The sequence below is a fragment of the Aedes albopictus genome, chromosome 2, assembly GCF_035046485.1.
Source record: "Aedes albopictus strain Foshan chromosome 2, AalbF5, whole genome shotgun sequence".
NCBI classification, from domain to species: Eukaryota; Metazoa; Arthropoda; class Insecta; order Diptera; family Culicidae; genus Aedes; species Aedes albopictus.
The window spans coordinates 196,363,144-196,376,055 of NC_085137.1; the positions used below are offsets into that span (position 1 = coordinate 196,363,144).

Below are 12,912 nucleotides of genomic sequence, written 5' to 3' on the forward strand. Positions count from 1 at the left end.
AGCAACTCCTATCCCTACCTCCACGCGGTACCGGCCGGAAACTATGAGCCACCTTAGGGAAGATCGGGTAACCAACCCCGGTGGGACCTTTGGTCGTAGGCTGACAGGGAAGGGGGGGTTTGCTTCGGCAAACCTGAGCGTCTGTTCTCCAGGAGGAGCGGCTCACAACAGCGTCTGATCCCCATGTTAGGGGCGGCTGATCTACGTCCGAGTGCCAGGGAAGGACTCTAAGCTCAACTGTGCACTATGGTCCTCCGGAAAGTAGGGGGTTGGTGTCAGGCCCTACGAGCCAGCCGTAAAAACCCATTGTAACGGAAATCAGCAACAGAATAAATCATACGCATTATCCTTATTTATTTTGAAAATGTTTCTTTAAAATAAAAAAATGGCCAGTAATGGATTAATGTATATTTACTTACCATCATTGTTTTATTTTTCTTCTGCAGCACCGGTTTCGCAGGGTATGGTCATGCCAAATATGATGGCACCGCATCTACAGCCGTACGGAATGAATCCGATGATGGCAACGATGGGTCACATGCCCTACATGGTGCCCCCGGGAATGCAGATGATGCCACCGATGATGGGTGGCCACCCGAGGCCACTGTTCCCGGCAGCCGCCTCATCCACTACAATCTCCGCCAATCCCGCTCTCAACAAGGCAACATTCCCTGCCTACAGGTCTGTAGGCAATCTGTCTGTCTTCAATTTCAGGAACGACTTTTGAAAAAGGCTTCCTCCTATTTCAAATGTCGCTCTAGGTAATAAGATCTCTCATCCAAAGCACCGGTTCTTTGCAGTAGTGCGACGATCAGTGCCCCGCCTACGACCAATTCGGCCAACGCGGCAAGCGCAGCAGCTACGGGCGATGCGGCCAAATCTTCGACTGTGATACCCGCCACCGGAACGACTTCCAAAATAGTGCACCCGCCCGAGGACCTCAGCCTGGAGGAGATTCGCGCCCGAAAGCCCCAGTACCACAAAAAGATAAGTATGGCCACGCAGCAGCTTCTGCAGCAGAAACAGCAGGAGAAACATGCGGCAGCGGCCGTAGCGGCGGCCACAGCAGCCGCCCAGCAGCAGCAACAGCAGGTCCAAGCCCATCTCAAAGCGCTCTCTTCGGCGGCCGCGGCCAGTGGGACCAACACCATCGTGACGAGTCACCCTGGCAAAGACAGCCGGCTTCTGTCGCCCCATGAGGTAAGTGTTTTCTCTGCATTTGCTACACAACACAAGACACTCGTCAACCGTACGTACATTTTCCTCACATTTTTTGCTTTTTTGTTTACTTGACATTTTCATTACATTTTTTTGTTCAATCATCAATTATTCAGTAGTTTGCATTATTGTTTTTGTAACATTCTTCCGTTTTTTGTTCTTCAATATCTGTTTGATTGTCTTCGTCGAGAACGAGCAAGTGTTCATTAGAGTGCGGCTTATTTTTGAACTTTCGTATGACAAGAAGTTTGTTCTTTTCTTGATTCAAATTCTATAATTTCAATTAAAAATCGAAATATGTCGCACTCATGTTGATCGAACGAAACAAATTTTAATCCAAACATTCAAGTATTCGCCAACAGTTGTTAACCACATCTTCCGATTTCAAAGTACTCCTTCTAGTCAGCGCAGAATTTTTGTTGAACACACTTTCTAATAACGGTAGATTTGGGCATCTCTCTGTAAACGTTTAAAAGTTAGACATCGTATTACCCACTACGTTTGTGCATGGGTTTGGGACGCGTAATAAGGTTTGTTTTAATGCTTTTCGATTGTAATACTCTTCTAGCATTCTGGTGTATTTTTTCCCATGTGTTTGTTTTGTGATTTATATAGGGAAACTGACCAAGTTCGATCATAAATTTGTAAAAGTTATTGAATGTGTTTTCATATTGTAACACAAAAATAAAAGTGTTATCTTTTTTAATAGATTTACTGAAATAGAACTTGACAAACTTGATTACAACGAAATAATTTTATGCCATAGCTCGTTTCTCTTCACTGATTCGTACGCCGCCTTGAAAACAATAAATAGATCAAGGATCGGTATATGTATTCGCTTCACACCATTTAGGGGTAGTAGGGGCAATATGACCATACGGGGCAATATGAGCCACCTTGAATTTGGCCTTATTATCAAGTTTCGTTCTGTTCAAAGCCTAAGGATCTTTTATAGAATGCTTCAATCATATCTCACTGTAAAAACCGTACCAAAATTCGATTCTGAAATGCAAATATTAATGAAAATTTATTTTTTTGCTACGAACGCAAAAATGTTATAAGATTTAAAACTCCAAAATAAGCTTTTAACAGATAACTCCCTACTGCCCAGGTAAATATTCCATTACAGTTGATACTGCTACTATTCCTGAGCAGTTTGTGGACAAGTCTGCATTTTTTCGAAACTGAAATTACAACAAAACAAGAATTTCCCGAAACTAGTCTCTACGGGGCAATATGGTCATACCTGCTCGGACCAACATGATCGGTTTTATTTTGTAACCTAACCTCAAAATTTTGCTGTCAAAACATGAATATTATCTGCAAAAACATGGTTCATTACTCCCTGGCCAAGTTCGCAGGGGTTGACGGTATTAAAGTGAAGGAGTTTCATTTTGAATATTGTAATGTAGTGTTCTTTAGTGAAACATATCACCTTTTTAACACTTTAATGCGCTTCCAACGGTTCATCACGAACCGGCTGCTGCAGATGGAGTATGGCTGATCATATGCATCAGACATGCTCGATAAACATGGAGGATCCGCCAGGGCTCATTAGAGTCTATTCCCAAGCAATAGTTCCAAGTCAGTTGGATTTGAGAAGATTTTGATGATCGTTACAAATCCTAATAAAAGTATTATAGGATTTGTGATAGGGTTTGGAACCTTTTACAGCCAGCTGACTTCAAAATGTTGTTTGGGCTCTATTTCCCACGTTTCTCGGTTGATTTTGATTAGTAATTTATTGATGTCATAGTTGCTTTTTCGAATTTTTACAATGTTAGTTGATCATATTTTCTTTAAATAAAGCAATTGAAATTGACCGAAGAACTAATAGTGAGAAGGAGATTTGCAGCACTTAATTGTGCTGATAGATTCGAAGCTAACGTGCGAACACTTGAACGCATTGTTGACGTCAATGCGTTCGACGTGACATTTTGGACAAAAACTGACTGCTTTTATTAACTGAACAACGTTACTTGTGTATGACTAGGTCAGTGGTCACCAAACTGCGGCCCGCGGGCCGCATGCGGCCCTCGAGAAGGTTTAGTGCGGCCCACGATCTGATTTTCGAATATGTTAGAAAGATTTCAAAAACTAAAAGCAGACACTTTTATCAAAGCCCTTCTAAGAAGTAAAGAATTAATTCCCAAGCAAAAGATAAAAATATACAAAAAGCTATTTTAAATCAGTATAGTTGACTTTAAAAATCATTTTTATCTGCAAAATAATTGTTTTTTTTTTTTTTATTTTATACGAAAGAGCACCTTTTTCTGAGCCACTATGATTTTTTTCAGATTTTTAGAACCTTATTTTGGTACCTAAAATCAATTTCAAAGAAATTTTTTGAAATCACCTTTTGACAGCTGGGCAACCGTTTGACAGCTCCGCCCAGTACAAACTGCGACGAGGGGTGATCCGACAAATCGCTCTCATACAAAGTTCAAAATGATTATTAAATAGGTTCCCGGGCTCCAAAATTTATGAAAATTTGGATTTCGGCTCAGTTTGACATGCAGATTCAGAATATCGAATTATCTCAACACCGTTGAAGAAGCCAATTATGCCCAAAAATACAAAAAGGTAAATATTTCGACTCTAAAACATTATTCTGTTGAATACAAAGGATGACTTGTACGTCAAAGTTAAATCCTCTATTAAAATTTGATCAAAATAAATTTTTAATTGCCTTGCGGCCCGCAGTCTTCTTGTGAAATTCAATTGTGGCCCGCGTAGACAGTACACCTGAGGACCACTGGACTAGGTTGACATTTCTAGGCTACACTTGAGAAAATGACATGGTTTATCTAGCAGGACCTATAGGACAATTGAACGAATTTGAATATTTTTCATAGTATTTGTAGTTGTTGTTGTTGTTTGTTTTATTAACGACCCTTTAATCAGTTGTGATCATTCGGGTCGGGTTTCGAATTCAATACATGAAAACTTATTCTAATACAATTCACATTTTTTAATCAATATCGGAGTTGAGGAATTCCACGGAGTCATGTCAGTCGATCCTGAGCGACCATTTCAAAAATATCTGAAACTTTGCACAGTTTTTCAATTTCATCTAAATCGTCATTTTTCGATATCAAACCTTCATATTCACTCACGACTAACTTTTCAGAAGGGTGTATGCTAAAACAGCTCAAAAATATTCTAAAAGCTGTACAGCAAAAACGGATTTTTCGATTGTTATGAATTTTTCAGCAAAGTTAGATAACTAAATGATGATTCCTTAGAAAATATACACTGTAAAAAATTTATTTTTTTACTTAAAAAAAATATGATTTTTGTCACAAAAACTCAAATATCTCAAAACCCTATCTTTTTACCAACGTTAATTTTTTAGGGGAAATGGCCCTTTATATCAGCTATCTACCATAAAATTTTGGTGATGGTAAACTGATAAACAAAAAAGTTATGACATTTCAAACATTTCACAATTTTTACATTTAGTAACAAAAAAAATTTTTTTTCTGTGTAAATTATTTTGAGAATTATTTTTTGATGCTGATTTTATTGTAAAGGCTACCGCCTGAATTAAACAAGTTGTTTTCATGATACTTTTGTTTGATTATTCATAATTTCTATAGTATCTATTTGAAACTTAGACGCGATCCAGTGTTTTGATCAAAAATATTGAGAGTGTCATACTTTTTATTGTACGTGACTGGTGAAAAAATCCCTTGATAGTGTTGAAAAGCTGTTGATTATAAGAAAAATGGAATTAAACTTATTTTTAAGACAAAAGCTGTATAATAAAAGTTTTATATACGCGTATACGTCTAGTTTATCTTCAAAAAAAAATACCTCTTAGAGAACAGACTTTATGATCGGAAGAATGCGAGTAACTTCAACAACAACAAATGCATGAGAGTTACCTACCACGTGAAAATCCATCGCCCAGTTCACACTACCCCCACCTGGTGGAAATGTTTCACGAAATACTGCGATGTGCAATATCGTCATCAGAAGGCGCTAGTGTGAAACGTCAAACGCAAAGAAAAATGATGGGCACTCTTCTGGTTATGAAAGCCACAACCAAAATTCAAAATGATCGTTAAAGGCGTGGTCAATGAAAATTTCGTCAGTGTTACGTTTGTTTGTCTGTATACATACCATGACAATGCTCACGAAAAAGCAAAAAAAAAATACTACCGCTATGGATATTAAATAGTAAATTTTTTCTTCAGCCAAGCAAACAACACCAAACTAGTCAGTTAAAACTAATAAGTGATTTTGTTTATTATAATCTAACGAACAACATGAACAGTCGCTTTCTCAAAGGTCTTCAACTCAACTCTCTCTTGTAGACCGTTTGATGAAAAAAAAATGATCAAAGGAGTTACGAAATCTCACCGAAAGCACCATAGATAATCTGAAAGAGACTGGTTATGCCCAAATTGAATCCAAATTTACGCATTTGCACGTCCTGCCGTCTAGACTTTGACAAACGAGCCATCTGTATATCATCGGTAAAGCAGGGCGTAGGAAGTTCGAAAACGACAACAACTGAGAAATTGCCAGAAGTGCTAAGTGCAGAGAGTCATGTCACCGTACCATCAGCGACATCAGTTTAAACAATTAATCACGCCCCTTTTCAAAAATGCTTTGATATATACTTCAACATCTATACCCATTTCAATATTTTTAACGTTGCAAAACACGCTTTCAACATTCATTTTGAAGAAGAGGGAAAACACTTGTCCTCAAATGTAACAGCAAATAATGAATAAACGACTAATGCGCGGAGGGCGTGATAAAATCGGAACATTACTGTACATATAATATACATAATACATAATAAAAACAGCTTGTTTTACTCACGCAAGGCCATTAACAATAAAATCAGCATCAAGCTGCGATTTCCGGCCGAAATAAAGGCAGGAACAAATCTCATTTTCTTCTTTTGTCACAGCGCTCGTTGACTCGTTAAGGGGGAGGATGATAAATAATAAATGTATTCGATGGAAAAATATCCAAACAATTAGGCAACATAGATAAACTCATCGGATTTATTAAGAAAGTTTCTGTGGAACTCGAATTACACCTTAAATTTGTTGATTTTCTTGAACATTTTATTTGTGCCCCCCTCAAAATGTTGAATTCCGACCAAAATTTTCCGAGGGGGCGGTGACATAAGAGAAAATCGAAATTTGTATTAGCCTAATTTACACTAAAAAAAAATTATTACTAAATGTGAAAATTGTGAAATGTTTGAATTGTCATAACTTTTTTGTTTATTAGTTTATCATCACCAAATTTTTATGGTAGATTGCTAATACAATGGACCGTTTTCCCTAAAAAAATTGCGTTGGTAAAAAGATAGGGTTTTGAAATATTTGAGTTTTTGTGACAAAAATGATATTTTTTAATGTTAAAAAAGATTTTTTTCACAGTGTATATTTTCTTAGGAATCACCATTTAGTTATCTAACTTTGCTGAACAATAAAATCAGCATCAAACTGCGATTTCTGACCGAAATAATTTACACAGAAAAAAATATTTACCAAATGTGAAAATTGTGAAATGTTTGAAATGTTATAACTTTTTTGTTTATTAGTTTACCATCACCAAATTTGTATGGTAGATTGCTAATACAATGGACCGTCTTCCCTAAAAAAATTGCGTTGGTTAAAAGATAGGGTTTTGAGATATTTGAGTTTTTGTGACAAAAATGATATTTTTAATGTTAAAAAAGATGTTTTTTTCACAGTGTATATTTTCATAGGAATCACCATTTAGTTATCTAACTTTGCTGAAAAATTCATAGCAATCGAACGAACCATTTTGGCTGTACAGATTTTTGAATATTATTGAACCATTTTCACATACACCCTTTCGAAAAGTTAGTCGTGATTCAAAATAAAAATTTGATATCGAAAAATGGCGATTTAGATGGAACTGAAAAACTGTGCAAAGTTTCAGTTCAATAGAAAATCATGAATTAAAAAATTTCCTTAATTTTGATGCTGTTGCTTGGAATCGCTCAGTTTCGTTTACGTTTTCCTTTTTCGATACTTCTTTGTATCCAGGCAAGCCATGCATCTGTGTCATTGCGATCGGGCTCGGGCTCGGAGTCGTCATCATTCAATTCACTGCTGCTCATTTCCAAATCTGGCGGCGTGCGCTCTCCCTGCAATTGTTCTACTCTGCGAAAAAAATTGTCGTTGCGATCTTTCTTCTTTCTCGGTGGCGACTCTGTTGCTGGTTTGTTCATTTGCACACATGCTGGCTGCTGTACGTACTGCTGATGCTGCTGCTCCTTCTGCTTTCTCTTCTTTTTCCCGCCGCCGGTTGCTTGGTCGTCGATCGATGATTTGTTCTTTGGCGCCTTATCCACTGCATCGGAGTAACGAATGTTTGGCTCGTTCAACTCAGTCACTTGATAGGGTATCGGATTATTATCATCAGCTGGTTCGTTGGATGCTGTCTGGTTGGATGGCTTGACTTTGATTGCTTGTTTGTTCTGCACACATGTACTACCGGGGTGTAGTAGCTGAGTACAATGTCGACATGTGACTGGTTGATTACGGTAGGTGATCAATGTTTCTTGACCTTGTACCGTGACAAACGAACGGATGTGACTAGTAAGTGTCATAACTGCGACGCGTACCCCAGATGAAATATGCTGGTAAGGGAATGAGGGACCCCAACTCAATTCCTTCACTTCATGTACATCACCGAAATGACGGAGGAAAGCAGCTATATCATCATTGCTCACACTTTCAGAGAGGTCATGAACCTTGACCTCAGTACAGCCACTGTCGATCGCCAACCGTATACGAAGTTTACGGCCTTCCACTTCCAACTCGTGTCGCCCGTTGTGATCTACCACTACTCTATCAGCAATCGCTTGGTTCACACATTTTACATGCACGCATTTCGAAGCATGGTTGATCTGCAACCGCTTCACTTGATTGGGTTGTAGACCAAGTGTTTGATTAACAAATCCGTGGATTTGTTCATAACTTGGCCTTCGTGAAAAATTCGTTAGATCGACTTTGAACGTGCTCTCTCGCGAATTGAGAGCCATCACACCACACTGACGGAGAAGCTCCACGCAATTGAAAAAACGTCCAACCGATACGAAGACTGATCGCAAACTGAATATTTGTAGTGAGATGCATACATAATAGACAAGCAATCTTTATTATTTCAAAATTTTATTGCAATCAACTGACCAACTTGGCGTATTTTTGTTTATCTCTTAAATGGTATTATGACACAAACAGAAAAATATCAGAAGTTCAGTTACATGTTTCTGTGGGTTTTGGACCGATGATAATTTAAGGACACAAGAGATGAACACAGAGAAAACGATTAGCGAAATCAAGAAAACAATTTGACCCAGGATTGACTATATTTTAACATACGTTTGATTGATTCGATAAAAAAAAAACAAACATACGACAACTGACTTAACGAGGAGTAATACATATTGAACGGAGCCATACCACAAAACCAAACAAGAAGGCAAACACAAACCGAGTGAACATAACACTACATAGGCAAATCCTGACTGACTGAGCAATTGAAAAATTTCCAACCTTCTACCGTAACTTTCTGAGTCAGTAGGCAACAGTGTTTTAATGGATATCATTTTCCGCGTACGGCTGGCAAACTGCTTCTGAAAGATTACGTATTCTTTTCTATCTTCGGGTCTAGTGTAGAGGTTTCAACTCTATTCAGAGTGCAGCTAGAAACCTAGCAAAAAAAAAACATGGTTCATTACTGGTGTGAGGTTACAAGCGGCGATCGGAACGAAAAAAATGATCACATAGCAGCCTAAACACCGCCAAGACACAGGCGCCTACATCCCAATCTGAAAAGTTCTATGAAAGCGGATATTTGCGGTCTTCGCTTGGAACGATATCCTCTTTGGCAACGGCCAAGGAAGGTTGTTTTAGGAATCGTACATAAATGACGTAGCATTGGAGGAGAAGGGGGGAGTTCTTGATATTACTACGAGCCATGTATTAGGTATGGGAAAACAAATTACGGATGGGGAGGGAGCAAGGGAGGGAGTATAGAAAATTGGCCAAAAATGCTACGTAATTTGTAAGTGCTCCCTTACTGTGTCTCCCCTCGTCCGTTAATCCTCAGAGTGTGAGAGATGGAACCAATACCATCAGACGCGCCAACTTGATCAAATTATTGGGGGGGGGGGACAAAGCCTGGTTTTTCTGATTTTTTGTATGGGAAAATCGAAAAATCTTCAAATATTGGGGGGGGGGGGGTCAAAACCATGCTTGCCCCCCCCCTAAGTTGGCGCCTATGAATACCATCGTTGCCATTCTTGGATTCATGGCTGTGATGGAAACATGTGCCTATGTTGAATGAAATATTGCGTTTAATAGTAAAATGCGATGAAATCTGCCTATGGTTTTTTTTGAACGAAAACAATCGAATTTGTATAAAATACACTGAATTGTTATTAAATACAGGTACTTTCGATATAACGTACAAAAAAGTTTTCTCTTTGTACGTTATATCGAAGCAGAGAAAAATTTAATATTTTTTATGCTGATATTGATGAATTCGACGTGAAATTAACCCCAAATAATGATTTCGGTGAAATTCACAAAATCAATAATGAAAAACATGAGTTTTCTCGAAAAAGTAATTTCGTTTTTTTGTGCTTCGATATAACGTACATTTTGCTTCGATATAAGGTACACTAAATTTTTCCCAAATTTGCGCTAGTTCTAGGTAACAAGGTTAATACTGCAAGAAAACATTGATTTGAGTGGTTTCGTAGCTTACCTGAGGGTTATTCCTGGGAAAAATTAAAATTTTCAATGTTGTACGTTATATCGAAGCATAATGTACGTTATATCGAATTCGCTATATCGAGGGTACGCTATATCGAGGGTACGTTATATCGAAGAATACCTGTAATCATATTTTTCTATTTCTCACTCCTTACGAAACATTGTCCAAAAAAACAAACAAGTTTTAAATGGTGGCTCATATTGCCCCGTCTGATGGCTCATATTGCCCCGTATAGGGGCTGTCCATAAACCACGTGGTCATTTATTAGGGACTTTTCAAGCCTCCCCCCCTCCCTCATGACCACGTGGTTTATGGACAGCCCCATAGCTGGAAAACACATCAAAATCAATGGTTTTCAAAAGTATTTCCCAACAATTAACAAAAAGTTGTTTTCATAACTTATCGACGCAATATGAAGGGAAACACTCCAAAGCATGGTTCAATTACATTAAAATAATTATTTATTGAGTTTTTCTGTGCATTTCGGAACGATTTCCTTAGGTGGCCCATATTGCCCCGATCACCTCTATATTCACTCCTCTTTGCTGAAGCAAATCGAGAAAGATGCAGCAAACGGATTGTCGTGATCAAACACGCAAGCGAATGGTGAAGAATGCTGGTGAGCGATCGAAGCGGGTATTATGCATGTAATGCATACATTTTTAGTGCATTGCTGTTAAAATGCTAGATTAGCAAACAAAATATTAAATATTTTTTGAAAACATCAAAAAATCGTACATGCACAATATTTATCGCTCGTATCACTCACGAATCGCATAACCGCTCGATCGCTTGCGATGCGAATGTGGATGAATGAGTATTTTCCAAATCTGGCTTCCCACCATTCGCTGGAGTTTGCTGTCGTCGCTGAGAAGCAAACACACAAACTAAAGCGACAACCGTTCGCTGCTGACTGTCTTCGAATGGGGAAGAAGATAAAAAGTGGAAATCTGGAACCCTGAAACAGATTAAGGGTTGATTGATTTGTCTTTATTGAAGAGACTTTCAGCCCAGGAGATGATAGACGGGCTTGGTGGTCTAGTGGCTTCCGCTTCTGATTCGTATGCAGAAGGTCATGGGTTCAATCCCTGGCCCGTCCTTTTCATCCTACTTTGTATCTTTCTATCCACTTTCTCTCGCTCTCTCTTGTTTACATATACAACTCATGTATATTCATATGTTCATAGCCATCGCTAGAACCAGAAACGAATTGAAAAACCCGATTTAATCCACCTATGGTGAACAGAACCCTTCTTACACTTATTAAAAATATTGTTGTAGGGTATTGGTTCCCTTATTAAGCGTGTGGCTCCCATTTTTATCCTACGAAAAACAAAGGATTGAAGCATTGTTTGTTTTGTTTCTTATTTTTGTATTTTTTGTTAGAAGTGAGCACCCATGAAAACAAAAAGAACGGAATCAATCGGTGCCGTAATCGCTTGTTTTCAAATAGGATGAATATGGGAACGTGAGATTAATGATGGCACACATACCCTATTATGCGTTTTAAGCACATTTATTTTGTGTGATTGACCAAAAGTTCTAGAAAATATTGTGGATTTGACATCTAGTGAATTGGTTCCCAAAATAGCATCAGACCATGGACTTACCAGAAATGCCAGACACCTCCTAGAATCTTATATGGAATGTTAAAAAAAATAGCTTTCATATTCTGGAATATTGTATCTTTTGTTAACTGCCAAATAATCTTGAATTGATTAACAAATGGATAAGAAAATCAGCGAGATGCACTTTGTCTAATATCTCTTGAATCAGTCGAATAAATTAGCTTCGAAGTACTTGGTATTCATGGTTATAGTGTAAAAAGGACAAAAATGACATATCTACTAAGTTAATCAGTTTTGGCATTAACTAGTTATTTTGGCTGTCCGGTTCTTGCATTTTTCCCACAATATATAAATTCAAAGCTTTCATTAAACATATTGTTTTTTTTTTGTCTGTATTAACGAGATTTTTAATCCTAGGCTAGTTCTTCTCGGGACCCACGTTTTACTTCCCTTCCGAAGGAAGAACCCACTTTTTGTGAGTATGTCGGGAGTGGGATTCGATCCCAGGTCCTCGGCGTGATAGTCAAGTGTTCTAACCACCACACCAGGTCCGCTCCACAAACATATTGTTAGTTTTCATAAAATTCCTGTGTATTTGTAATTTGTTAATTATAATTTTGTTGAAAACAATAACCTGCTAGAATACACTTTGTATGAGATCAGCATTATTTATTGAAAAATAATTTCCCATAGACTGGTGAAAAACTAATGCAAGATAACAAGTGAATATAATAAAAAAAAAGAATTTATTGAAAGAATTTATTGAAATACTCTTCGTAAGATATCTCAGTAATCAAATGTCGAATCGAAATAAAATTTCAGGGCCTTATACAAGGCTATTGTAGCTTTCATTTGGTGCTTAGAGAACCCAAATCGGTTGACAGATGGCTGAGATATTTATTATGGTACCCTTGGTCCAAAATCTTTCAAAAAGTTAACCTGTATTACTCCCAAGTACTCTTTGAAAGATATCTCGGTAATCAAATGTTCAATCCTAATGAAATTGTATAGGGTTCTACTAGAATGTTGTAGCTTTCATTGGGTGCCAGGGTAACCGAAATCGGTTGACAGACGGCTAAGATATTTATTATTATACAATTGGTCAAAAATCTCAAAAAGTTTAGTTGTATAAATCCTAAGTACTCTTCGAAAGATATCTCTGTTACCAAATGTCCAATCAAAATAAAATTTTTGGGCAATCTACTAGGATGCTGTAGCTTTCATTTGGTGCCAAGAGAACTTAAATCGATTGACAAACAGCCGAAATATTTATTATGATACACTTGGTCAAAAATCTTAAAAAGTTTAGAAGTATGACTCATAAGTACTCTTCGAGAGATATCTC

The 12,912-nt window shown here is 37.7% G+C and overlaps 1 protein-coding gene across 7 annotated transcripts in view; it reads left to right on the top strand.

Annotated features, from left to right (window-relative positions):
* Positions 1–12,912, top strand: part of LOC109425124 (BUB3-interacting and GLEBS motif-containing protein ZNF207) — an 86,487-nt gene that overhangs the window by 20,984 nt on the left and 52,591 nt on the right. For 5 of the 7 annotated variants that reach the window (XR_009997600.1, XR_009997598.1, XR_009997599.1 and 2 more), the window contains exons 3-4: positions 447–681; positions 801–1,200. Coding sequence is in view for 4 of the 7 variants with exons in the window: in XM_029873665.2 (XP_029729525.1) it covers positions 447–681; positions 801–1,200 (635 nt within the window). In the remaining 3 variants the exon portion in view is untranslated. The remainder of the gene's footprint in view (positions 1–446; positions 682–800; positions 1,201–12,912) is intronic. The other 2 variants (XM_019700321.3, XM_029873663.2) reach the window with 1 other exon arrangement.